Source organism: Canis aureus, chromosome 29 (assembly GCF_053574225.1).
Source record: "Canis aureus isolate CA01 chromosome 29, VMU_Caureus_v.1.0, whole genome shotgun sequence".
In the NCBI taxonomy this organism is placed as follows: Eukaryota; Metazoa; Chordata; class Mammalia; order Carnivora; family Canidae; genus Canis; species Canis aureus.
In genome coordinates this window covers 7,018,487-7,045,118 of record NC_135639.1, presented here as the reverse complement: position 1 = coordinate 7,045,118, position 26,632 = coordinate 7,018,487, and the positions used below count along the sequence as shown (strand labels likewise).

At 39.9% G+C, this 26,632-nt stretch overlaps 1 protein-coding gene across 4 annotated transcripts in view; it reads left to right on the top strand.

Annotated features, from left to right (window-relative positions):
• The first annotated feature begins 3,068 nt into the window (after nucleotides 1–3,068).
• The window catches only part of ZRANB1 (zinc finger RANBP2-type containing 1), a 58,666-nt gene continuing 35,102 nt past the window's right edge, over nucleotides 3,069–26,632 (top strand). Inside the window, exons 1-3 of one of the 4 annotated variants that reach the window (XM_077877279.1) lie at nucleotides 3,070–3,391; nucleotides 22,444–22,620; nucleotides 23,908–24,758. In XM_077877279.1, coding sequence (XP_077733405.1) covers nucleotides 22,580–22,620; nucleotides 23,908–24,758 — 892 coding nt within the window. In that variant the 5' untranslated portion in view covers nucleotides 3,070–3,391; nucleotides 22,444–22,579. Of the gene's footprint in view, nucleotides 3,392–22,443; nucleotides 22,621–23,907; nucleotides 24,759–26,632 lie in introns of those variants that run through there. The other 3 variants (XM_077877280.1, XM_077877282.1, XM_077877281.1) reach the window with 3 other exon arrangements.

Genomic DNA, 26,632 nt, shown 5'->3' with positions numbered 1-26,632 from the left:
CTCGTCTCTTAATTGGTTTCTCTGTCCCTGTTTCTACCCTTGTTTGTCCCACAGACATTCCAGGTTATATAGCTCCAGTACCGGCACTTTTCTGCTCAAAACCTTTCCATAGCTTTGAACTAGTAAAGGAATTAAGCTCAGATGCATAATTTGGCGTTCAAGACCTTCACAAGAAGTAAAATGGAAATTTTATTTTCTATGGGTTATTTGGGAAACACCCAAGATAAAAGCCGAAACAACAAAATCACACTGTCCCTACACTTTAATACAAGAGTTCTAAGAAAAAGAACTTAATTTTTTAAACAGTGCATACTTTCCCCCCCCAGCTTTAACATAGAATCATTTTTGGATTTGCTCTTCCTCTCAATTACAAGGTAATTTTCATTTGAATGTACTTAGCACATTCCACCTCCTATTATAATTATGGTTATTTTTATCTCACTCCCTTTCCTATGCTGTAGTCCCTCAAACACAGAATATGTCTCACTCATCTTTGTGTACTTCTCGTTCCTTGGCACAGGATGCTTGCTTTACGTTTGCTACCTCGAGTGAAGACTTCATAAGCCTTAGCCCGACAATACCCCCTTCTCTCTCTCTTTTTTTTTAATACCCCCTTCTCTTAACAAAATCAACTACAACTCAAACTAAACAAAAACACCGAGTTCTGCGATTCTTGTTGACTCGTAGGTGAGGTGGTTTGCCAACTGAGGTGCAGGAAGGGGAAGCTGGAGGAAATCAGAAGCTCTTAAAACATTTTCAAAGTGAAATATAGGTTGGACCATTTGTTCTTACTTACTAACATGGTGTTTAAGCTACAGCCGTGTTAATTACATGTTTGAGAATACCTGTTAAGTTTTGTAGGCAAATGACTGTTGCCGATTAAACTCAATGTATTGACAAGTCTTTGACCAAGTAATATTCTGGGAAGATGGGGATTGTTGAAAATCTCTGTCACTGTGAGGACAAAATGTCCCAACATCATGAAAGGTCTTTGGTGAGGGGTAGCTCTACAAGGTTCTTCTTCTTAAGCGGCCATAGTAAGGCTACACACACATACCCTTAGCTTTTTTTTTTAAAGATTTTATTTATTTATTCATGATAGAGAGAGGCAGAGACACAGGCAGAAGGAGAAGCAGGCTCCATGCAGGGAGCCCGACATGGGACTCGATTCTGGGACTCCAGGATCACGCCCTGGGCCAAAGGCAGGCACCAAACTGCTGAGCCACCCAGGGATCTCCTACCCTTAGCTTTTAATGAGAATAATATCATGGACAGTTTTACTAAAAGAAGTCTCCCAGTTTCAAAAATCCAATTAAACCCTCAGTAATTCTTCCTATTGACGCTGGGGTGTCCAATACAACTGCTAACGCCCTTTGACAGTGATATGGTTCTTCAACAGGTAACAAAGAGGTCTACACCTTTTAACGAGTTGCTGCTGCACTTTAAGGTCTTTCAAATTCTTGAAATGCAGTCTCGAAGTAGGAAGAACTCAAAGCCAAGTCCCACTAAGAAAAACAAAGCTCCCCAGCTGGAAAAATGTGAAAATTCGTGGGCTTTTTAGCAAAAGGCTAAACGGCTTAGCTCTTTGGCTATATGTATGTATTTTTGAAAGATTTTATTTATTTATTCATGAGAGACACAGAGAGAGAGGCAGAGACACAGGCAGAGGGAGCAGCAGGCTCCATGCAGGGAGCCCCATGCGGGACTCTATCCTGGGTCTCTAGGATCAGGCCCTGGGCTGAAGGCAGGTGCTCAACCGCTGAGCCACCCGGGGATCCCTCTTTGGCTTTCTTTTCTTTTTCTTCTTTCTTTCCTTTCTTTCTTTCTTTCTTTCTTTCTTTCTTTCTTTCTTTCTTTCTTTCTTTTTCTTTTTCCTTTCTTTTCTTTTTCTCTTTCTTTTCTTTCTTTCTTTCTCTCTCTCCCCTTCCTTCCTTCTTTCTTTCTCTTTCTTTTTCTTTCTTTCTCTCTTTCTCTTTTCTCTTTCTTTCTTCTTTCTTTCTTTCTCTTCTTCCTTCCTTCCTTCCTTCCTTCTTTTTTCTTCCTTCCTTTTCTTTTTTCTTTCTTTCTTCTTTCTTTTTTTCTTTTCTTTCTTTCTTTTCTTTCTTTTCTTTCTCTTCCGAAACTGGGAGACTTCTTTTAGTAAAACTATCCATGATATTATTCTCATTTTTTCCTCTTTGGCTCTATCTATTTATTTATTCATTCATTCATTCATTCATTCCTCTTTGGATTCATTCATTGATTCATTGATTCATTCATTCCTCTTTGGCTATATTTAAAGTCAAATAAGAAACATTCAGAATGCATCGCCCTATCACATATCCTGTGTAAGCCTTGGGCTCTGGGGATTCTCCCGGCAGGGCTTCTTCCAAGGGCTGCGATGTACCCTCTGCCTTTACATTTCCGATTTACAGAGAAGCTGATCCTCTCCGTGCTGCAGAGCAGGCGGCCCTAGGGGAGGCAGGAGGGGGTGGGGGGAGCGGGGAGCAAGGGCTCCGCGGCCTCCCCTCGCCGACGGGCGCGCGCACGATATGCACCACGAACACCCGCGTCCACACGTAGCTATGGGCAGGCGCCTCGCGGGCAGCGCTTATGCAAAAAACAGACATTGTAAAAAAAAAAAAAAGTCCAATAAAAACTCTTAATATTGGGTCTTGGAGCGAGAGTCGGGAGACCCGGCCCCCAGGGGTGGCTCGGGAGGCGGGCGAACAGGTGGCTCCGTCGGGGCATCGCGACCGGGTCAGCCGAGGGGCCGCCCCGGGCACGTCGCCTGCGTCCCCGCCCCGCGCCGCGCGTTACGTCACGCCGCCCCGCCGCCTCCCAGCGTGCCCCGCACGCCGCCCAGGCCGGCCGCAGCCTCACAATCGGGGCCGGGCGCCGGCATGACGTCACCCCCCCGCGGCCCGCCTCCTGCGCCCGGAAAGAGGCGGCCGCCCATTGGCTGCGCCGCTGGCGGCCTCCGGGCCAATGACGGGGCGGCGAGCGGCGGGGTCCGGCCTTGACGTTGTGCTGCTCGCCGCGGGGTTTATTTGGCTCCGGGGCCCCTCGCCGACGCCATTAGGAGCCGCAGGGCCCGAGGCCGCCCCCCGCCGCTCGCCCGCCCCGTCCCCCCGGAGCGCCCCGCGCCTCCGCGCCTGCTCTCCACCCTCCTGCCCGCGGGAGCCGGGAGCCGGGAGCCGCGCGCGGGCCCGCGGAGACCATGTCCTGACTGAGGGGAGAGGGCGGAGGCGGCGCGGAGGGAGGCGGAGAGGGGCCGGGCTCGGGGAGTCGCCGCGGGCTGCTCGGGGGGGAGTCGCCGCCGCCGCCGCCGCCGCCGCCGCCGCCGCCGCCGGGCGCTGAGCACCGGACGGGGAGCAGGAGCCGGAGCCGGAGCAGGAGCCGCGGCCGCCAGGTAACCGGGCCCCGGGAGGCGCCCCACTGCAGGCCCCTCGCGGCCCCCTTGCTCCCCGGGGCGGCGTCGCGGGCGGGGGGAGGGAGGCCGCTCGGCCGCCGCCGCGCTCCCATCTTGGGCTTTCCGGGTGCGGGGACGGCCCGGGCAGGGCAGGGGCGGGGGCGGGGGCGGGGGGAGGGGGCCGCCGCCGCCGCGCTTGTTTACCGGCCATCGATCCGCCGCGGCTACCTCTCTTCCGCCAGATTCCCCTCCCCGCCCCCCCTCCGCCCCCCGACTTGGTTCCCTGCCGCCCACGGGCAGGGGAGCGGGGAGCGGGGCTTCCCCCCTTCGCCCCTGCTCTGCAATAGGCCCCGATACTTGTTCCATCCCCGCGAGTTGCTGCTGGCCTCCAAACTTGTATTGCGGCCCTTCGGCCGCTTCCCGGCCGCCCCCCCCGAGGTGCCGAGTCTCCGAAAACAGAGGTGCGGGGCGACGGGGCCGGGCCGCGGAGGAGGAGCTGCAGCCCGGCCGAGGGACGTGGCCCGCGGGGCCCAGGGCGAGGATCTCGGCCGCCGCCGCCGCCGCCGCTTGCCGAGGCTCGTTTGAACAGACAAAAGGACTGTAAGGAACCCTTGCGTCAAGCACTGGGGACCGGCAGCCTGGGTGTTCAGCCTGGGAACTTTGAAGCGGCCCATTATCTCAGGCACAAAACTGGTGTTTTGAGACTCTCTGGCTGCAGATTTCTTGAGTTTCTGCGGATCGAGGCTCTTCCCCGCACCTCCCCCCCCCCCCCCAACTCCCCCAGACCAGGCAGGTGAAGCGCCGTCCTCTGGGCCCGGTGTGTTGGTGCGATCCGTGGTGCTGTCAGGAAACCGAACCTACAGGAACAGTGCTTTGGGGATACGCTTGAGAAACCCTAAAGTCTTGGAGAGCCCTAACGAGCGGCGCTGCTCTCTCCGTGGTCTCCTTTTTTTTTTTTTTTTTTTTAAGTTGGACTTTATTATCACTTGTGCTGCCTCAAGGGTACCCCCCCCCCCCCCCCCGTCTTGATCAAACGTGGATGACTCAGTGTACAAACCCTACGCCAGGGGAAACCGTGAAGAATTTTGATCTTGGTTTGTGCCAAGGGCCTTGGAAAAGTCACAGAAGCTACGTCCGTGCAAAACAAAGCTGAATCCATTCTGGTGGTTATTGTTAATTGAATGAGGGAATGCTAAAGAAATTTAGAACCCTGCTGTCTCTTGATTTTTTTTTTTTTTTTTAAGATGATGCATTCACTTTGCGGAGATTTCATAGCATTGGTCTTACTGGGCTATCAGGGAAACTGAGAGGACAGTACCGACTCATTTTAATCTCTGGGGAGGATAGTTGAATGTCACGAGGGATTTTTATTTCTGTTGATGTTTCAGCACCTTTTATTAATGATTGAGAGCATTAAAACGCTCATTTATTTACTTTTGAAACGTGCTTGGGTTAGTGTGATGAACTCGGTAGTGTGTTTTCAACTTCTGGCCTCAACCTGCCTTAACGCTGATAAGGGTTATGGCTTATCACATTTTTAAGGGCTGAGGGCTAACACAGTTCTGGAACCCACCATCCAGTTGTACAATATTTGAGGCAAATGGCCTTCTATGTGTCACTGATATAGTGAGGGTTGTTCGATGTGCTTTCCACTTATATTGCTTTTATAATAAGTGGGAACTTTAAATAAATGGGAGTTGGAAAAGTACAGCACTTAAGTTTTTATTTAACTTGGTTTAAATTTTATTATTTGAGCATCGCTGCTGCCTCCCTCCTCTTCTAGTAATAAACTTATGCCCAGGCTTTGAACACATTTTCTCTGTGATGTCCTGTTTCATTTGGGATATTTATGCTTGCTGATACTCTGGGTAAATAATATCTTGAACGTTTTAACACTCTGCTCTCGTCACATCACAACCTAAAAACTTCCAGAGCACTTACATGCAAAGTAAGGTTTAAGCTTCTTGGTGTGGTGTTCAGGTTTCTTTGTAACCTGGCCCTGATCCACTTCAGTCTTAACTCTTATTTCTCCCCTTTTGTGGATTCTTCCCGCTAGCCAAACTAACTTGTTTGTTGCTGCTGTGAAGTCCCTCCTTTGGCCTTTCTTTCTGTTTGAAACCCTCTTCCGCTGTATTCATGGATACTCTCTTTGCGGCCAGGTTGAGTCCTGTCTCTTGAAAAGCCTTTCTGGCTATTTCAACCTCAAGGGATCTATTCACTCCTTTTTGTGTGTGTGCATGTGGAACTCTCCTTTTTTTTTCTTAGCATATGTTATCCTGGATTTCAATATATCTTTTTATGTTTTTATTCTGATTCCAAATTAAATTTTAAGACCTCTGAGAAATAGGTATGAATTTTTTTTCTGTGAAGACCGTATATTCAGCACTGAAATCTGAATGGATGCATACTCTGACAAAGTATTTTTGGTCATAGAAGTGTTCTAGGGTATTCTCTTTGTAGTCTTTTAAGTAGTGGGGTTTCTGGAATTTTGAGGACATATGAGATAAAATGCTTGAAGTTATGTCTGTCCCTTAAAAAATTTTTTTTTTCTTGGTCGGTATGTTTATTTCTATTATTAGTGTGGTTTTCTTACTGTAGAGTGTGCTCAACAATTTGGTAATGATCATGTATTCAAATAAACAGAAGTACTGTAGTTGTGTGGTTTACTTCAGATTTGAGTCTCGTGCAGTTCGGTTTGAGTTTGGCTCCAGTGACACTAACAGAGGTCATTCCATATTTGTATACAGGTAACATTTAGCATCATGAGAAGGAGAAAATAATCTGTAGTCTCAGTTTGGATCCTTAACCTCTGTAGTCTCAGTTTGGATCCTTAACCTCAGATCCTTAACCGCATGTGTCATTGATCATGAGGCAGATGAGACACAGGAGAGTGTGTGATTCACTGCTACCTGTCAACGCTGTTGGAAGAAAACACAAGCCAGTCCATAGTATTTTTGTATACCAAAGATAATATGTGTAATTATATAGTACATAGGTGGGTGCTGATGTAGCAGGAAAATAGGTGTATATGTTTCTGTTGTGTGTGTGAGTAGGAGGCTTGGTATTTTATGGATACATAGTCTCTTAGCAGTAAACAATCTTGAATTATCCATTGCACATATGTGGAAACTTGACCTCTTTTCAGTTCATCAGAATATTTTTCCTTGTAATTGACTTTTTTTTAGAAAGTAGTTTACATAAAAACTCTTTTAAGCAGCAGAAACCTTTTTAGCATAATCAAAGACAAAATTAGTTTATTAATGAACTTTCTAAATATTATTAGGCATTTTTACTTAGGCTGTTGGCATCCATAAAAGGCACTTCCATGGAGTTGATACCGGGATTATTACTATTTAAGAAATCTGGATTAGTAAGCATTCTTTGCTTTCTGGAAGGGTGTTATTTTGGTTAAGATGACATTTTTGACAAGAACCATCAATTTGAGTTTTTAAATGGATGTTAGTCAGGTAAATTGAATATAAAGTTGATAATTTTTCAGCTGCCTAGTGAATTTAACTTTTCAGTAGTGAAAAAACGAATTTCCTTATTTTTATAGTTCCTGTATTTAGAGCAGGCTGTCCCACTCTCTCCCTAACCAACACAGTGTAATTTTGGTTTTTCACCATTTGGTAAGTCAGAATTTTATGTGGCTTGAATTCACATAAATAAGAAAATATTTGAATGCATAAAGCTTGTTGCGTATCTTTTCATTTTTTTCTTAATTTTAAAGTAACGGCTTCATTGAAGTTTATTTCATATACTATGAAGTTCACCCCCCCCCCCCTTTTAAAAAGATTTTATTATTTGAAAGAGGGTGCAGGAGCAGGGGGGTGGGCGGAGGGAGAAGAAGAAGCAGGTTCTCAGCTGAGCAGGGAGCCCCACGTGGGGGGCAGACGCTTAACTGACAGCCACCCAGGTGCTCCAAAATTCATCCTTTTGAAGAAGTATATAATTCATTGGTTCTTAGTGTATTCACAAAGTTGTGTAGCCATCACCACTATGCAGAACATGTCATCACCCCAAAAACTGTACCTCTTAGCCAGTCATTCCCTCTTTGGCCCCAGTTCCTGGGAACCACTAATCTGTCTCTATGGTTTTGCTTATTCTGTACCTTTTTTTTTTTTAATATTTTATTTATTTATTTTTAAAAGATTTTATTTATTTCTTCATGAGACACAGAGAGGCAGAGACACAGGCAGAGGGAGAAGCAGGCTCCATACAGGGAGCCTGATGTGGGACTCGATCCCGGGACCCCAGGATCACACCCTGGGCTGAAGGCAGACGCTAAACCGCTGAGCCACCCAGGGATCCCCTAAAGATTTTATCCACGAGAGATACAGAGAGTGAGAGGCAGAGACATAGAGGGAGAAACAGGCTCCCTGCAAGGAGCCCAATGCGGGACCTGATCCCGGACCCTGGGATCACGCCCCGAGCAGAAGGCAGATGCTCAACTGCTGAGCCACCCTGGTGTCCCTATTTTGTACATTTCTTATAAGTGGAATCCTATAATATGACACCTTTTGTGTCTGACTCCGTTCACTTAGCATAATGTTTTGAAGGCTTATTCATGTTGTAACATGTATCAGTGCTTTTTTAAAATGGCTGAATAATTAATAGTGTATGGATATAGCCCATTTTGTTTATGTTTATCCATTTATCGATTGATGGACATTTAGGTTTCTGCTTTTGGGCTGTTACGAAGTATGCTGCTATGAATACCTGTACAAGTATTCGGGTGGACAAAGGTTTTCATTTCTCTTGAGTATATACCTGGCAGTGGAAGTGCTGGGTTATACGGTAACTCTGTTATCACTTTGATTGGAATTCTGAAGGGAGGACATCATTTCTGTGATTTTTATTTATTTATTTTATTTTTTATTTTTGTGATTTTTAACAAAAAGTTTTCTTTTTTTTCTTTTTTTTTAATTTTTTTAAATTTTTATTTATGTTAGAGAGAGAGAGAGAGAGAGAGAGAGAGAGAGAGAGGCAGAGACACAGGCAGAGGGAGAAGCAGGCTGCATGCACCAGGAGCCCGACGTGGGATTCGATCCCGGGTCTCCAGGATCACGCCCTGAGCCAAAGGCAGGCGCCAAACCGCTGCGCCACCCAGGGATCCCTAACAAAAAGTTTTAAATCCCTAGCTTTTTTTAGTTGGGGTAATAAGTTATTACAAATTTTTATTATAAAAATTCATTTTTTGGTATTTAGTGAAGCTAAAGTTTGTTTGCAAATGGGAGCTATATTAATTCGCAGAACTAATTTTGACTAATATTTTTTTGAAATTCTACCCTTTGAATACCAGTGGAATATTTCATTGCTTTTTATTGCCTAAATGATGAGTAAGTGACGATTGGAGAGCAGACATTGTTTATAGACACATAAAGGTGAATTTTTCACAGGTGATCATTGGAAACCATAATTCACAAAACTATGAAACGTTAGCATAAGGTTAGGTTTGTGTCAGGAAGGGCTTTAGGGAGATGGGGACATTTAAGCTGGTCCTCACAGAAGTAAGTAGGTTTCTGAAAGCGGGTAAGAATGGAGGGTGGAAATGGGCAAGCATCCTGTGCAGAAGCAAACCTGTGTGTGAAGGCATGGAGATGTGAAAATGACATGTCCTGTTTCGGTACCAGCAGCTTTAGGATAACTAAAGCATGTGGATGAGATTGGAAAGGCACTCCTATAGAGTCCCCCCTGCCTCACTTATCCCAGAGCTAGTATTGTGGCTGGGAATTAGAAAGGTAGAGTGGTCCTCTTTAGAATGGATCATCTTCACAGATAGGAAGGCAGAAGAATTTTGTCTTCTTACTCTGTCTCTGTGTGTGTGTGTATGCTGGAATATGTGTGTGTGTGGGATATTTATTAAGTTGAGAATTTGAAGGCATTTTTTTTTATAGAAATTCATCTAGCAGGTTAATTATTGGGCACCTACTGTGTGCTCTGAAGTTTAGGATTTTCAAAAAGTAGATAATATAAAACACTGTTACAGAGGCTACTGAAATTAAAACATTTAGTGACAACCTGAAATTCACTCTTCCAAAAGCAATTCTACTGGATATTGTGGTATCCAGGTGGACAAGGCAAATTACTTGTATTTGCATTCCTATATGGAGAGGCAATCTAGGAGCAAACAAACAAACAAACAAAAAACCAGATAGTGGTAAGAGCCATGCAGATAAAGCAAGCAGGGTGATGTGGTGGATGTGACTGAGTGGTCAGGGAAAATCTTTCTGTGGAGGTGGTATTTAAACCTAGATCTATCTCAGTGATGACAGCTGGCCATATGAAAATCTGGGGATAGAGCATTCTAGGCAGAAGAGATTTCAAATACAAAGCTAATGTGAGAGCTTGCTGGTAAAAGGGAACAGAATGAACTCCATTTATCTATGTAGAGATTTTCAAGAAAGGCTGGCAGATTTTAATTTTATTCTGAATGGATTGGGAAGCCATTAGAGGGTTTTAAATTCTTGTGTTGTGATTTGGTTTACGTTTCTAAAGGATCCATCTGGCTTCTGTGTGAGGATGGTGGGTAGAGTAGAAAGCTGTAAGACTAGTGGAGAGGCTTTGTCCTAATCCGCAGGAGAGTTGATGGTGGCTGGACCTGGGGGTGTGGTAGGGGATTCTGGAGGAAAATAAAGATTTTGGGGCTTGTTTTGGAGTAATGTCAGTGCCTTGTGGTAGCTAGAGACAGTGACTATAACGTCAGCCTGTCTTGTCACTTAATATTCGTGTTTTATTCTAAGGAAATGCTTTTGTGATCCTGGAAGGCTGTGGTACACGAATGCGAAAAAAACAGGAGTCAGAATCTGGGGTTTACTTCGTAAAGCTTTGTGACACTAGGCAAATCATTTTACCTTTCCTGGAGCCCTGGATTCCGTGTCATTAAAATGAATGTATTTGTACCTCAGGGAGATTCAAGGTACCTTAGGGGGGGAGAGTACCTGAGGGTTCTTAGGATTAAGTGAAGTAATACAAGTGTTCCATGACCTAAAGTTCCATACGTAATTTAAGGTGGTATTGTTTGAAGTCGGCAATTGTTGTTGGTAATATTAATTATTGGATATGGATCTTGAGGTTACTGGCTTTAGTACCTACTTAAAGACAGATGTGGCATTGTTATTGTAATTTCTTTTCAATGAAGACCCTTGAGTCTTAAGCATTTGGCCAATACCCTGTGAGTCAGTAAAGGATGGTGAGGGACTTGAACTTGTGTCTATGAAGCGCAATACATCTTCCTGTATTGAGAGAAACGAATATAAATATCAAGAGATGGAACTCATCTTCCCATAGTAGATTAAAGTAGATTTCAAATTAGCACTTTGGTGAGAGGCCCTAGTAAAATCACTAAAGGATAGTATTGTAGTATATTCTTGAAGTGTGTGTATGTTTGTGTTTGGAAGAGTGAGGGGATACTTAAAGATCTGTCATGGGGCACCTGGGTGGCTCAGTTGGTTAAACGTCTGTCTTTGGCTCAGGTCATGATCCTAGGGTCCTGGGATGGAGCCCCACATCGGGTTCCCTGCTCAGTGGGGAGCTTGCTTCTCTCTTTCCCCCTGCTCCTGATCTCTTGCTCTCTCAAATAAATGGGTCTTTCTTCTCCTCCTTCTCCTCCTCTTCCTTCTTCTTTTTGAAAGATTTTATCAGGGAATGATCTTTGATGCCCTGTTTAGGATTTTAACTTCAGTGGGATGCTCTTGAAAATTTCAGAGCAGCAGAATAGCAACATCAGATTTTTTTTTTCTTTCTTTTTTGACCACCCTGGTAGAGATGTGGAGTACGAGGGTAGGAAGGTCAGTTAGAAAAATAGTTGAGGAAAGAAATGATGAACTAGGGCTTAATGATAGGGATGGAAAGAAGGGCTAATTCTTGAGAAAGGTTTAGGGTATAGGAGGCATATTTATTCTCTGATAAAAAGGACTCTTCTATACCTAATCCATGATTTTTGTCAGGATAAAAATAATATATGTGAAAGTATTTTGTAAGTGGTAAGATTTACTGTATGATGTGTGTGTGTGTGTGTATATATATATATATATATATATATATAAAAATAACAAATCTATATTTTCCCCAGAACTGTTTAAAAATGAGTTGCAGGCTTGATATCCCATTATCCTTAAATATTTCGGTGTATATTTCCTAAAAAGCAAGGACTTTATGCTACATAACCACAATATAATGATCAAAATCAGGAAATTAACATTGTATGATTATTATTATGTAATTTTTAGTAAGATTCAACAAATCTTTTTTTTAAGATGGAGGTTTCGCTATTTATTTATATCTTTTTAAGTAATATCTACATCCAGTATGGGGCTGGAACTTCCATCTCCAAGATTGAGTCACATGCTCTATGAACTGAGCCAGCCAGGTGCCCCAAGATTCTACAAATCTTGCTCAACTTTTGTTACTCCATCAATGTTTTTTATGAAGGCAAAAGAAAATCTCAGATTATGTGTTGCAGTCTTTTGCCAGTTTTATATAAGGTCCTTTAATTGGAACAGTAAAGCCTTTATATCTCATGATATTGATGCTTTTGAAGAACATAGGATTACTTATTCTGTGGAAGGTTTCTTAATATGCTGTGTCTGATATTTGGAGTCAGATTATGCACTTTTTGACAAGAATTCCACAGAAGTGATGCTATGTTCTTCATATAGCATGTCGGGAAGCAAATGATGTCATTAACTGTATGGTTAACTTCTGATTATTTGGTTATGGTAATGTCTATCAGATTTTGAAATATACCAGTTATTATTGTGGGGACATACTGGAAACTATTTAAATATCTGGTTAGGGACGCCTGGGTGGCTCAGCAGTTGTGCGTCTGCCCTTGGCTCGGGGCGGGGTCCTGGAATCGAGTCCCTCTGCATGGAGCCTGCTTCTCCCTATGCCTGTGCCTGTACCTCTCTCTCTGTGCCTCTCATGAATAAATACATAAAATCTTAATAAATAAATGAATGAATAAATATCTGGTTAATCTCAGATTTTCACCCACTAGTTTTAACATCCACTGATGATTTTTTTTTTCCCACTGATGATTTTTTTAACATAACTAGCTATTGTTAACTAGTTTAACATCCTTTGGTGATTGCCAAATGGTGATTTTTTTTCTAATCCAGTTACTCTTTTTGCATTTATTAGTTGGATTTTTACTGTAAGGAAGACCTTTCTCTTCTTATTTGCTTATTTGTGTGTTTGTCAATGTCTGTGAAGACTTACAGATTTTTATTTTAGTCAGTGTTTTAAAAGCTTTATTGTTGGGGCGCTGAGTGGCTCAGTCTGTTGAGCACCTGCCTCTTGGTTTCAGCTCAGGTACATGATCTGAAGGTCCTGGATCAAGCCCTGCATCTGGCTCTGCCCAGCATAGACTGTGTTTGAGGTTCTTTCCTCCTCCATCCCCCTGTGTTCTCCCCGTCCCCTTGTTCTCTTTCTCTCCTCTAAAATAAATTAGTAAAATGTATTTTTTTAAATAAAATCTTTATTGTCATTGTTTATGTTGATGCTCAGGTTAATCCAAATTTGGCCAGTGGGAGCTCTTCATACTAATATTTGTGTCCTTTATTTTTTTTTAATGTAACATTTTAGGTGTGGCTATATTTCAGATTTGGTTTTATTTTTTAGAGCAGCTTTAGGTTCAAACCAAAATTCCTGTGGCCTTTTAAAAACTCATCATTCTTTGAGAGCTGATTGTTTTTTTATTTTATTTTTATTTTATTTTATTTTTTTTATTTTTATTTTTATTTATTTTATTTTTTTTATTTTTATTTTTATTTTTATTTTATTTTTTATTTTTTAATTTTTTTTATTTATTTATTTACTTATGATAGTCACAGAGAGAGAGAGAGAGGCAGAGACACAGGCAGAGGGAGAAGCAGGCTCCATGCACCGGGAGCCTGATACGGGATTCGATCCCGGGTCTCCAGGATCGCGCCCTGGGCCAAAGGCAGGCGCCAAACCGCTGCGCCACCCAGGGATCCCTGATTGTTTTTTTAAAAGAAGAAAATGTTTCCTGTGTATTAGTGACTAGAAAAGTTAAACAAATTTTTAAAAATAAACTTTATTTTTATAGTGATTTAAGTTTATAGTAAAATTGATCAGAAAGTATAGAGAGTTCTATATCCCTTTGCCCCAACACATGCATAGCTTTCCCCAAAACCAACCATAACAGAGTGGTACATATGTTATAATTGATGAATCTATCCTGAGAAATCATTATCAGCCACACTCCATAATAGGTGGTAACACTATCATTCTGTATGTGTCAAAATCTATAGAATGTACAAGTATCCACCATTATAGTGTTGTACAGCGTTATTTTCACAACCCTAAAAATCCTCTCTGCCCTGCCTGTACATCCTTCCCTCCCCAGAACCCCTGGCAACCACTGGTCTTTTTACTGTCTCCTTAGTTTTGCTTTTTCTGGAATATCGTGTAGTTGGAGTCACTGAGTATATAGCCATTTCCCATATTGGCCTCCTTCACTTAGCAATAGGCATTTAAGTTTCCTCTGTCTTTTTATGGCTTGATCCCTCACTTTTTAGTGCTGAATAGTATTTCATTATACCACAGTTTATCCATTCACCTCAGATCATGTGTCACACCTACTGAAGGACATCTTGGTTGCTTGCAAGTTTTGGAATTACGAATAAAGCTGTTATAAACATCTGTATGTAGACTTTTGTGTGGATGTAAGCTTTCAACTACTTTGGGTAAATACCAAGGCACACACTTCTTGGATTGTATGGTAAGAGCATGTGTAGTTTTGTTTTTGTTTTAATATTTTATTTATTTATTCATGAGAGACACAGAGAGGCAAGACACAGGCAGAGGGAGAAGCAGGCTCCATGCAGGGAGCCTGACGTGGGACTCGATCCCGGGACTCCAGGATCGTGCCATAGGCGGAAGGCGGCACTAAACCGCTGAGCCACCTGGGCTGCCCGCATGTGTAGTTTTGTAAGAAACTGTCAAACACTCTTCCTAAGTGGCTATACCATTTTGCATTTGCATCAGTAATGAATGAGAAGTATTATTGCTCTATGTCCTCCCCAGCGTTTGGTGTTGTCAGTGTTCTGGATTTTTGCCATTCTAGTAGGTGTGTAGTGGTATCTCATTGTTTTAATTTGTAATTTCCTGTTGACACAAGATGTTGAGCATTTTTTCATGGGCTTATTGGCCATCTGTGGATCTTCCTTGGTGTGAGGTATGTCTATTTAGGTCTTTTGCCCATGTTTTAATTGGATTGTTATTGTTAAGTTTCAAGAGTTCTTTGTAAATTTTGGATAACAGTCCTGTAGCAGATACGTCTTGCAAGTATTTTCTGGCTTGTCATTCCCTTGACAGTGTGTTTTGCGAGTGGAAGTTTTTAATTTCAATAAGAAATACTAAGGTATTTCTTTTATGATATTTTATCCAAAGTCATTCCCATAGTTAGGTCATCTAGATTTCCTTTTATTTTGTCTTCTAGGAATTTTATAGTTCTTCATTTTACATTTTAGGTCTGTGATCCATTTTGTGTGAGTTTTTGTGAAGAATGTGAGGTTTGTGTTTAGAGTAAATTCTTTGCATGTGGATGTCTAGTTGTTCTAGTGCCATTTTTTGGAAAGATATCTTTTCTTCATTGTGTTGCTTTTACTCCTTTGTCAAAGATCAATTACCTATATATTTGTAGTTCTGTTTCTGGGCTCAGTTCTATCCCATTGACTTATTTGTCTCTTGTTTTGCCAATAACACACTGTCTTGATTACGGTAGTTTTATATAAGTTTTGAAGTTAGGGGAGTCAGTTCTCAGACTCTTAAGTACTTTTTGGCTTTTCTGGAAATTATGCTTCTCTGTATAAACCTGAAATTGCTTTTCTATTGATACCCACAGAATAACTTGCTGGCATTTTGGTTGGGATTATAATGAATCTCTTGATGATGTCCTTCAGTAGGTGTGACACATGATCTGAGGTGAATGGACAAGTTCCATGTGTACATTGCTGGTATATAGGAAAGCAATTGACTTTTGTGTATTAACCTTGTATCCTGCAGCCTTGTTATAATCACTTATTAGCTCTAGGCGCTGTTTGTTGATTTTTTTGTTTGTTTTGTTTTCTACATAGACAGTCATATCATCTGCCAATAAAGACCATCTTACCTCTTTCTTCCCAATATGTGTACTTATAATTTTCTCTTATAACATTAGCTAGAATTTCTAATTTGATGTTGGAAGGAATGGTTAGAGGGAACATCTTGCCTTATTACTGATCTTGGTAGGGAAGTTTCTAGTTTTTCATTGTTAAATATGTTGGCTGTCGGTTTTTTGTATGTGTTCTTTATCATGTTGAGGAAGGTGCCCTGTATTTCTAGTTTGCTGAGAATTCCCGCCCCACACCTTCATGAATGAGTGTTGGATATTGTCAAATGCCTTTTCTGCATATATTCATGTGATCTTTTTTTTTTTTTTTTTAAGTCTCTTGAAATGAAGGATTGCATTACTTGATTTTTTGAACATTGAACTAGCCTTGCAATCTGGGATAAACCCCACTTGCTTGTAGTGTATAATTCTTTTTATACATTGTTGGATTTGATTTGCTAATGTTTTATTTTATTACTTTTTTAAATGATTTTATTCATTTCATGAAAAACACACACACACACACACACACAGAGAGGGAGCGAGAGAGGCAGAGACATAGGCAGAGGGAGAAGCAGGGTCTCCTGGGATCAAGGACGGCATCCGGCTCCCCGCTCAGTGGGGAGTCTGCTTCTCCCTCTGCCTGCCACTCTCCTGCTTCTATTCTCTATTTCTCTCTCTGCCAAATAAAATCCTAAAAAAAAGCAAAAGTTTGCTCATTTAACCATAGTATGTCATAGTCATCTAGGAAGGGACTGCTTAGTGAGAAATTCAGTGCAGTTTATTAATAGTTCAGATTCTGGATAATGGGAATAAGTGACTGGGCTGCAGTATAAAGTATTGTGTATAATACTAACTTTGGAGCCAGAATCTCTGGTTGTGCCACTCTGTGGCTTTGTGACTTTGGGCAAGTTATTCAGCCTCTCTGTTCCTGTTTCCAATCTTAAAACTGGAGACAGTAATAGGTACCTGTTTCATAGGGTTCTGAGGATTAAGTAGTTAATATATATGTACAGTGCTTAGAACATGTGTGGCATGCAGTAAATGCTTACGTTTTAGCTATTTTCTTAGTTGGACAAGGCTGATCCTGGCAAAATTGTAAAGTAGACAGAGTTGGCCTAGACATTCATCCATCTCTAATGCTTGGATGAGCAGTGCTGTCAGCCTGCTGCTATCTTTGGCATTCCATCCCACATTTCCTTTTGCTAAGCCTTTGCCTACTTGTTCTCCTTATCCCTGCAACGTAAACCCAAATTACAAAATGCCCATCCTGTTTTCATCTTATTCATTGTATCTGGAACCATGAGGAAAATAATCGAATTGAATGACTTTACATTATTAATAACATTTGTAAATAACCTGAATTTATAAAATAAGTGTTTTTTTTTTTTTTTTTTAAGATGTCATTTTTAAGTAATCTCTACACCCACTGTAGGGCTTGAACTTACAACCCTGAAGTTGAGAGTCACATGCTCTACCGATTGAGTCAGCCAGGAACCCCATATAAAATAAGTGTTTTAATTAAAATAACTTTAGCGGATTGGAAGAAACAGAAATTTGAGCAGAGTTGTTGAAGTATTGGGAAAAAGATATTTTTGGACAAGATGGTAGCTCTGAGTTGGTTTTTGCCTTGGAATATTTCATCCATTTGGTTCCCTCTGCTTCCTTCCTCCATCCATCCCTCCTTCCCTTCCTTGCTTTTTATATCTCTCTCTATCTATCTATCTATCTATCTATCTATCTATCTATCTATCTATCTATATCTATGGGAAAGGGAGAAGCATACTCCCTGCTAATAAGCAGGGAGCTAGATGTGGGGCTCTATCCCAGGACCCGAGCTGAAGGCAGACGTCCAGGTGCCCTTATCTTTTTCTTTGTTTTACATCAGAACTCACTGATTATCTAAAAGTTCCAAGTTTGTACCTCTCCTTCCTGTGTCACACAAGTAATGTTCATACAATTTGGCAAAAAAAATAGCCTTTAGTTTGGCATAGGTATACTGGTTTCTATGGATACTTTATTAATTGGGATTCATCTGTTTAGTATGAACACAGAAATAGGACAGTGGAAAAAAAACAAATTCTGAATGTGAGGTAGCGTCTTTGTAATTCTTGCATATGTTATATATATATATTTTAAATGCTGGGTTGATAATGCCAGCTAATCCACTGCCATACATATTTAAGAAAATCGTAGTCATGTTTCATCTAATTAGATTGCAGATGCCCTGTGTACTGTAGACCTTTGGTAACTTTTATAGGTTGTTAGGTTACATTTGTTTTGTTTGGGATTATAATAGGGGGTACATGATAGACTTGTGAAGTCTCTGAAACTGTACGCATGAACCATACTGAAATGGGTTCTATGGTAGTTGAATGTGTGTGTGTGTGTATAGATGTATGTATGTGTGTATATAAATATAGTGTGTGTGTGTGTGTGTATGTATATATAGATAGGTGTTACTCTTGTTACTGTCTAGGAACTGAAGAGTATAGAGGAAGTTGGCAAGATCTCAGATAAAGTTCTAGTACATACTTAAAGAAGTAGAATTCCTCTTGAAAAGAATGCATTGCCTGGCTGCCTCAGTTGGATAAGCAGTAGCCTTCAGCTTTGTTCATGATCTGATGGTCCTGGGTTGGAGCCCAGCTCAGGCTCCCTGCTCATTGGAGAGTCTGCTTCTCCCTCTGCTCCTCCCCCTGTTTGCTCTCTCTCTCAAGTAAATAAAACCTTAAAACAAAACAAAAAAAAAGAATAGAGAGTAGATTAAAAGAGTATTACTATTTTGTGCAAGATTTTTGACATAGTATATATTAATTTTGTATTTATAGATCTTCCATTCTAATCAATAGATTGCCAAGTGGTTTGAAAGAAAAACTATTAGAATTGTAGTTTTTATTATAGTTTTTCGTGATTCTGCAATGTTCACATATTAAAATGTAAGCTTTATAATTCTTGTTATATTTCAGGGACTTACGTTTAGTTGGAATAAAGTTAGATGTATTAGTTGTATGGGTAATTGGCTCAGCTAATCAGGCACAGTGCTAGTAAGACCAAGGACACCATGGCAGGACACCATGGCATGTTATTTAACTTTGTTATTTTAACTGAATTTACTTTGTCCAGCTTGTTCACAAAGTTTTGGAAAGGGACCTTAGCAAGTATGTTTAATTTAAATCTTCTTAGATACAGATGACACAGGGAACCATGATCTCTGTAGAGAAGGAAGGGCAACACATTTTTGAGATCTGATTCTTGACTATTTTTTTTACAAAATTTTACATAGATTTAGTACTCTCAGAGGGTATTTAATGATTGCCAAAGGTTTTGTGACCTTTAGAGGACATAAAGGACACAAAACCCTTTGTGTCCTTTACATTAAAGAACTTGAGTAGTTAAAAAGCTCAGGAGTGCCTATGGTGTTGTACCTAGTTGTTAGTGGTGGACCCTGGCTACTGAGGTCTTGCCACAGAAGTGGATGCCATCCTCTGAAATGTCTCCTTTTTGCCTGAAATTGCTCTATGCTCCACTCTCTCTCTCTTTTTTTTTTTTTTTAATAGGACACTCATTGTGGTCTGTTCTGTGGATTTTTATTAAACATAGGACTGGTCCACATTCCATGCCATTTGATGCCCCGAGCCCCTGAGCCACAGTTCTTTTTTTAAAGATTTATTTGTTTATTTGAGAGAGAGTTTGCAAGTGTGAGCAAGTGCAGGAGTGGGGCGGGGGGGGGGGGGGTAGGGTGTGGATGGGGGAAGGGCAGAGGGAGGGGGAGAGAGAGAGTGAGTCAGGCAGGCTCCATGCTGTTCATGGAGCTGACTTGGGGCTTGATTCCACGACTTTCAGATCACAACCTAAGCCGAAACTTTTGAAAAACCTGAGAGAGAAGAGACTTGAACTGAGCTTTAAAGAAGGGATGGGGTTTGCCGCAAGTTGAGCGTGGGTATCTGCTGTGCTTGTGTTTGTAAGGTAGTGCCTTCGTGTATCTTGGACAGGGCAGGGGTTGGTCTGCGCATGTGGCTGGTGGGTATGTGTGGTGTTTGGGAGGGAGTCTGTGAGGTGGGTTGTGTGTGCAGAGGGAAGGACTTTGGAGTTTATACTACTGCAGAATTGCTTCAGAAAGAGGGCCTTGCTATTAGGAGGATTTTTCTGGTAGTAGTAAGCTGGGTGGATTTAGAAGGGGAAGGTGCTTAGGAGGCTATTATAGTAGTTCTGACCTGAACTGAGAAGAGTGGATGGCAGTGGGGATGGGAAGGAACTGATTGGACAGAAACCACTAGAGACAGAGACTCTGGGGGTGGGGGAGCAGGATTCAAGAGGATTCTGCTTTTCTGTGCTGGGTGCAGAGGTCCTCATGGTGTGGGAGAAGTCAGGGTTAGGAGTTTGCTGTGGGTGGAAGAGAAGAGGTTTAATGGAGGATGCTGCAGTAAGGTGATGGAGCCCTGAAATGAGGTCAGATTTATGGAGAGAGGGTCCTCTGTATCATCAGTCTTCAGGATCTTGCTCAAGGCCAGTTGTTTTTTCTGTTAACTGTTGTGAGGATGGACAATTATGTAGAAAGATGTGGGAGAAAAGAGGGGAATGACTGTGGGATTTTTGGCTTAAGAGTTGAGTAGTTCTTTTTATGTATCAATATTACAGTTCAGGAGTGCCAGGTGATACTGTAATAGAACCTGAAAATTCAGCATGCTTGGAATAACCTGCTAGTTATAACTTTCATTTTTAGTCCCCTAAGATGCTTTCTGAGCATTTGTAAATTTCTACAGATTTATGTTAATTAATATTTATATCAATAATTTATGTTAATGAGTTAATATTTATATTACTGAATACAGACTCATACCTAATAAAGCTAATACAGACCTTAAAGACTGCTATTAGTCCTTTGGATGATTTACCATTTGAAACTAACTGGCAGTTGAGCTGCTCTGTTTCTTAAGAAGTTTGTACTTGATGAGGATTATTTCACTTCTCTAGTTTCCTTTGATAGGGTTTTAGTAGGTGGTTGGGAGAAGTTGTAGGGTAGCTACAATTTTGAGGAATGCCTGTAATATAGATCTATTTCTTCTGCAGTGTTTAGTAACACTTCACAAATACGGTTTAACTAATTCATTATTAAGCATGACAGTATTAAAAATGAGTTAGTAGCCTTTTTCCCTGATCATTAATCCATATGCCCATAATACTTGTGCTTTTATTAGTATTTGAAGTGGGAAGTATAAAATCAAAACTGATTGATATACTTGGGGACATTATTCAATCTGTCTACAGGGAGAGCGGGATACAGAAATGGATTCATGGACTCTTTGGTCCACAGAATGGAAACTGCTGGTATTGCATTCGAATCAAGGAATATTTGTTTGAAAAGTAGAAGTTGTATCTGTTTCTCCTTAAAGAGAGTCCAGATTGTGCAGATTTTATTTTTGCTTCTTATTGTACCAATTAATTGAAGTATGATTCATTGGATAGAATTTGGAAATCTGTTACATGTAAAATTAGACTTGTAAATTAGATTTACTTGGGTATATGATTATACGTTAACTTAAAAGATATTTAGCAACAGTTTTATTTCACTGTACAATATTAACTCTTAGAGCTGATTGCTATTAAAAATAATTTTATTTTGGGGGGATTTTTGACATCTGGAAGAAAAAGTAAGTGTACTTAGTGTTAATTTCATCTCAGTAATGCAAAATCATGTAGTTGAGCCAAAGTAATCTTTACTCTTCCATTTCATTTACTGATTACAACATGTACAAATGACTCTCTCAGGTAATCCTCTCCAATGAGTTTGTTTTCATTTACTAAAAAGTGGTATTTCTACAAAGTCTCAATTTCCTGTAGAGTTGATACTGTATATACATCATTATTTAATATCATGTACTTACCTTAAAACTTTTGGAGGATGGTTTTGGTATTGTTTACTTACCTGGATTTTTGAAGAGAGAGGCTATTTACCAGGCATATATGACAATGACTATTTTATGGCAGTTTTTTTTTTTTTTTTTTTGTCAGATGCGGACATTTAAATATGTTGTGCTGGCACATTAGTTCCATGAAGATTAGCTAATGTAATGTAAGGTCACAAGCTGTTTAGTTGAGCCTATGAGCATATCAAAGTAAGACTTACTAAAGCAAGCCTGAAATTTTGAATGTGAATATTTTAAATGAAATATGGAAATTACTTCTGGTAGCCTTGAATATATATTCATTATGTCATTTGTTCTTGTCATGATAAGTTTCTACTTGATCATGTTATTTTCCAGTAGCATGAACAACTTATTTATATTTCATTCTTGAGAAACTAAAGGAAGAAACTGCCTGGTGAATATGAAAATTGCCATTAAATTCGATTGTCCCATTTTATGGATGCTTATGATTATAGTTCCTTGCTCTTCACACTTTTGGATGGTGTTAGAGTGTGTATCACTGTGTACAAGCTAAATTTCAAAATCTAAGCAATATGAATATAAATAACCTTGGTTAAGGAAAAAATAGAGTTGCTGAAGGAGAAAAAGAATTCAGGCTAAATAAAAGCAATATTTATTTTTTGCTTTTTCTGCTTACTTGGTTTACATCATCTTTCTTCAATAGTAAGTAATACGGGCAGGAACTGACTTAGCACTACTAAGTTAATATTAACCATACCATTAGTGCACATACATGCACGTTTAAGGCTTTAGAGAAAAATGTCTTTCCTATGTCTAATTTGACCAGCTCAATCAGTTAGCTGATTTTTTTTGCTAAATTAATTTGATTTATTAAATTAAAATGCTTAATACATAAAAAATAAAATGCTTAATACAATAATCCATTATTAAAAGAAGTGAGTAGATTAAAGGCTTTTTTTTTTTTTTTTTTTTTTTTTTTTTTTAATAAATACTTCTGGATAAAGTAGCAGGCTTCAAGTGAAACTCAGTTTTGGTTTCCTTTACAGGACTAGCTATTCACAGTCAGACAGAACCACTTAGCACGCTTTGCCAGTGTCTCCTGAGGAAGTCAGAATCTGAGCCAACATGAAGACTGAATCTTGTCTTTGGTCTGATTTATAAAACCTTACTTTTATTCTAACCATGTGCAAGGTGGAGGTTATAGCATGGAAACTAAAACCTTAGTAAGTGTGATTTTTATTTTAGCTATTAAATTATAGCCTTTCTTGTAGTGAATTTGTCCTCTTAATGGAGTTCACACTGTAAATGGGTGAGGACTTGGCAAACAGAGACACAATAATGCACTTAACAAAATGAAAGCTTGAGCTTTTCAGGTCAGGAAAAATCCCTGAGAAAGAGAGGCAAAGGCTTCTGTTACTCTGCCTAGGATTTTTCACTTTTCTGGCTAAAAATAGGTGGCAGGATGATATTAAGTTGAGGGATTTAAGAAAATGAAGAGTCTGGCTTTAGTGTCAGCCATTAAAAGAAAAGTCATTATTAAGTTTGCTGTGGAAGTTACTTCATAGATTAAGTTGGCATTAAATCATGAAGTCTTCATTTTAGTGTAGTGTTAGTAGTAAGCCCAGTCTAGGAAGCTTTTAAATAGTTGAATATATTCTCAGTATGAATTAAATTTTTAGTATATTTTAAATATTGAATATTTTGAGTATGAATATTCAAAATTCTACTGGACTGAGTATATGCTAGTAATTACCTTAGGGACGTTCCGTCGATTTTATTGTCCTAATAGGTGATACACAGTTTTTATCTTTTTGTGCTCCAGACAGAACTAGATTTTGAGGGTGCAGTATTTCGTAGTGTTACTTTTATGAATGTAAGGATTACTTCTTCAACATTTTTCTTTTCTGCCTGTGCTTTTAAGAGCAGTGGATAAGTAGCATTTTTAAGCTGCTTTTTTTCTTTCTTAGCAAAATGTTAGAATTGACTTTGTTTGATCTTCTGAATTCTTCAGTGAATCAAACATGATGATACTGTACCTAGATAGCATAAGAATCTGTGCTATCATAGATAGTGTTATGTTCATAATTTGAGAATTGTTATGTGTTTATTTGGTTTTTGTGTTCTTTCCATTCTCTTTGAATCTTAACTATTGATTACTTTTCTAAATTGATGATGATGACCTGGCTTAAATTAAGCATTTCTATTAGTAGCTTTTTTTTTTTTTTAACTTGCTTCCCTTTTAGAACAAATCTTTTATCTTCTGCTTATCTCTTTTGCATTCTAAAGTACAATATCATTAAATCCCAAGGTCTAAGATTTTTCCTTGGGACTTATCTCTGGTGTCTCTAATGGAAATTGGAAAAACAAGGATACTTCATTGTTAAATTTTTCAGGCTTCTTTTGAGAGATTTCTATTTTATAAGTTGAAGGGTAGTTTTGTTTTGGGGCACATTTTCAGAGATGAAATTATGTAGTTATTGTTTTAATAACCATGTCCTAATTATTTATAGCTCCCTGCCTGACATAACTCACTTCAAGAAGAGCACAATGTCAGAACGTGGAATTAAGTGGGCTTGTGAATATTGTACGTATGAAAACTGGCCATCTGCGATCAAGTGTACTATGTGTCGTGCCCAAAGACCAAGTGGAACAATTATCACAGAAGATCCATTTAAAAGCGGTTCAAGTGATGTTGGTAGAGATTGGGATCCTTCTAGCACCGAAGGAGGAAGTAGTCCTTTGATATGTCCAGACTCTAGTGCAAGACCCAGGGTTAAGTCTTCTTATAGCATGGAAAATGCAAATAAATGGTCATGCCACATGTGCACCTATTTGAACTGGCCAAGAGCAATCAGATGTACCCAGTGCTTATCCCAGCGTAGGACCAGGAGTCCCACAGAATCTCCTCAATCCTCAGGATCTGGTTCCAGACCAGTTGCTTTTTCTGTTGATCCTTGCGAGGAATACAATGATAGAAATAAACCGAACACAAGGACCCAGCATTGGACTTGTTCTATTTGCACGTATGAAAACTGGGCCAAGGCTAAAAAATGTGTTGTTTGTGATCATCCCAGACCTAATAATATTGAAGCAATAGAGTTGGCAGAGACTGAAGAGGCTTCTTCAATAATAAATGAGCAAGACCGAGCTCGGTGGAGGGGAAGCTGCAGCAGTGGGAATAGCCAAAGAAGATCACCTCCTACTATGAAACGGGACTCTGAAATGAAAATGGATTTTCAGAGGATTGAATTGGCTGGTGCTGTTGGCAGCAAGGAGGAACTTGAAGTGGACTTTAAAAAACTAAAGCAAATTAAAAACAGGATGAAAAAGACTGATTGGCTATTCCTCAATGCTTGTGTGGGTAAGTTTCTGCATTTTTTTTGAATGGGATGGGAAAAGATATTAAAAATGATATGAAAGATACTATTAGGATTTATATTACTTAGCATTTAGGTCATTCAGCATGATAGCTGTACTCCCACTATGCGTGCATAAGAATCTCTGTATTTGTGATCTTGTTATAATAACTTTGTCCTAAATTGCCTCTGTTTCATTGTGTGTCTTCCCTTCATTAGGGAGAAAAGCTTTTTAAGTTAAAGCAAAGTTTTTTACACATCAGTGGAAGAAATACATACCTGGAGTTTAAAACTGCTACTCTATTTATTGTAACAAGATGTGACTGAGGAACACCAGCTGCTGCTTCAGAGTGTTTGTAAACAGTGTGAGCATCTTGTGATGATAGAAGCTTTAGTCAGATGTTAAAAATATCACAAAAATGTGACTCCAAGAAGTTGAACAACCATAATATTGACCTTGAAAATACTGATGTTAATTTAACATGAATGTCATGTAGTAAATATTTGCAAATTTTATGAAACTAATTTTACGAACCCGCTGAATTCCACAGTTCAAATTATGATTTGTGTATTTTGTGATTTTAGCGCTTCCTAAGGAAATTCTGAATATTGGTCCCAGTTACTGCCTCAGACCTGTCGAAGGACCAGGACTTGTGAGAGCAGGGTTTTCTCTAGTTACTGACCTTGTGAGTTAAATATTGGTGATGTAATTCACAAAAGCAGTTATTGGACGCTCTGTGCTTTTTCTTTTCTTTTTGAGTAGATTAGCTTTTTGAATTTTATGATTTAAATTTGGGTGGGGTGCGTACTTTGATAGTCTGTTTTGTAAAGAAAATTTTTGTAGAGGATTATTTGTAGTGACTATTCAAGTTAAATACTGTGTGGAACAATAGCTAAGCTTTAGATATAGCTTAGCTTTATGTGATTTTTTTTCCCATTTAAAATTTCTTTTGTTTAACCTCCTGAATATAGCTCCAAGAACATAGAAGACAAAACTGTTTGAACCTGTAGGTCCCAAGTGTAGATTTCAAGAAATCTGACTTTTTAATTTCAGTTTTGTCCCAGAAGGTAAATCCTTCTGAGCAACAAAACACAGTAGGCACTTAGTAGCTCTGAGCTCCAATTTTCTTCTATCCTGAGGACTAGGGATGAGAGTGCACTGAGCCATTTTAGGCTGTGTTGTCCCATTTCATCCCATTGATTTTTTTTTTTTCTCCTTCAAATTGGGGTACCCTTTATAATATAATTTTCCTTTTTTTTTTTTTTTTTTTTTTTTTTAAAGGAGATACAAAAGGTCATACTGTCTCTGACCATCATGGCTGCTTTCTGACTTAGCTATTCTGGATAGTCCATAAAGATGGATTCATACGTGACCCTTTGTATCTAGGTGTGATTGTCTTTAAGTTACCTGGATGCCTTTTGGAAACTCTTAAAGAATCATTTTTGCAGGTGGTAATGCATTATGCATACATTTAGTACAAGGTCATATAGTACAGGTAAGTTTATAGATGAAATACGTTGAGACAACTATTAACCTCTGTTGGGATCATAGAATCCTTTAGAAATCGGAGGTTCATAGTTTCTTCAAGATTGTGGATCTCAGGATAAGAACTTCTGCTTTGAAATAGTTTTTCTTGAAACACACAAATTAGAAGATCAATAGAACTCTGTCTTTGGCTATTATTTCTTGCTTTCCCGACTACTCATTTTGTTGCTGCTTTTTCTTTCCACATGACCTTACTTCTTTTGGGATAACCATCCTTGTACCTCTTTGCATTTTGCTGGCTGTGAGTTCATTTTAAGGGTGGAACAAAACTCCTGCCAGCAGAACCACTGTTGTATTTGATCTTGTTTCATTTAACAAACAGTTTCTTTGTCA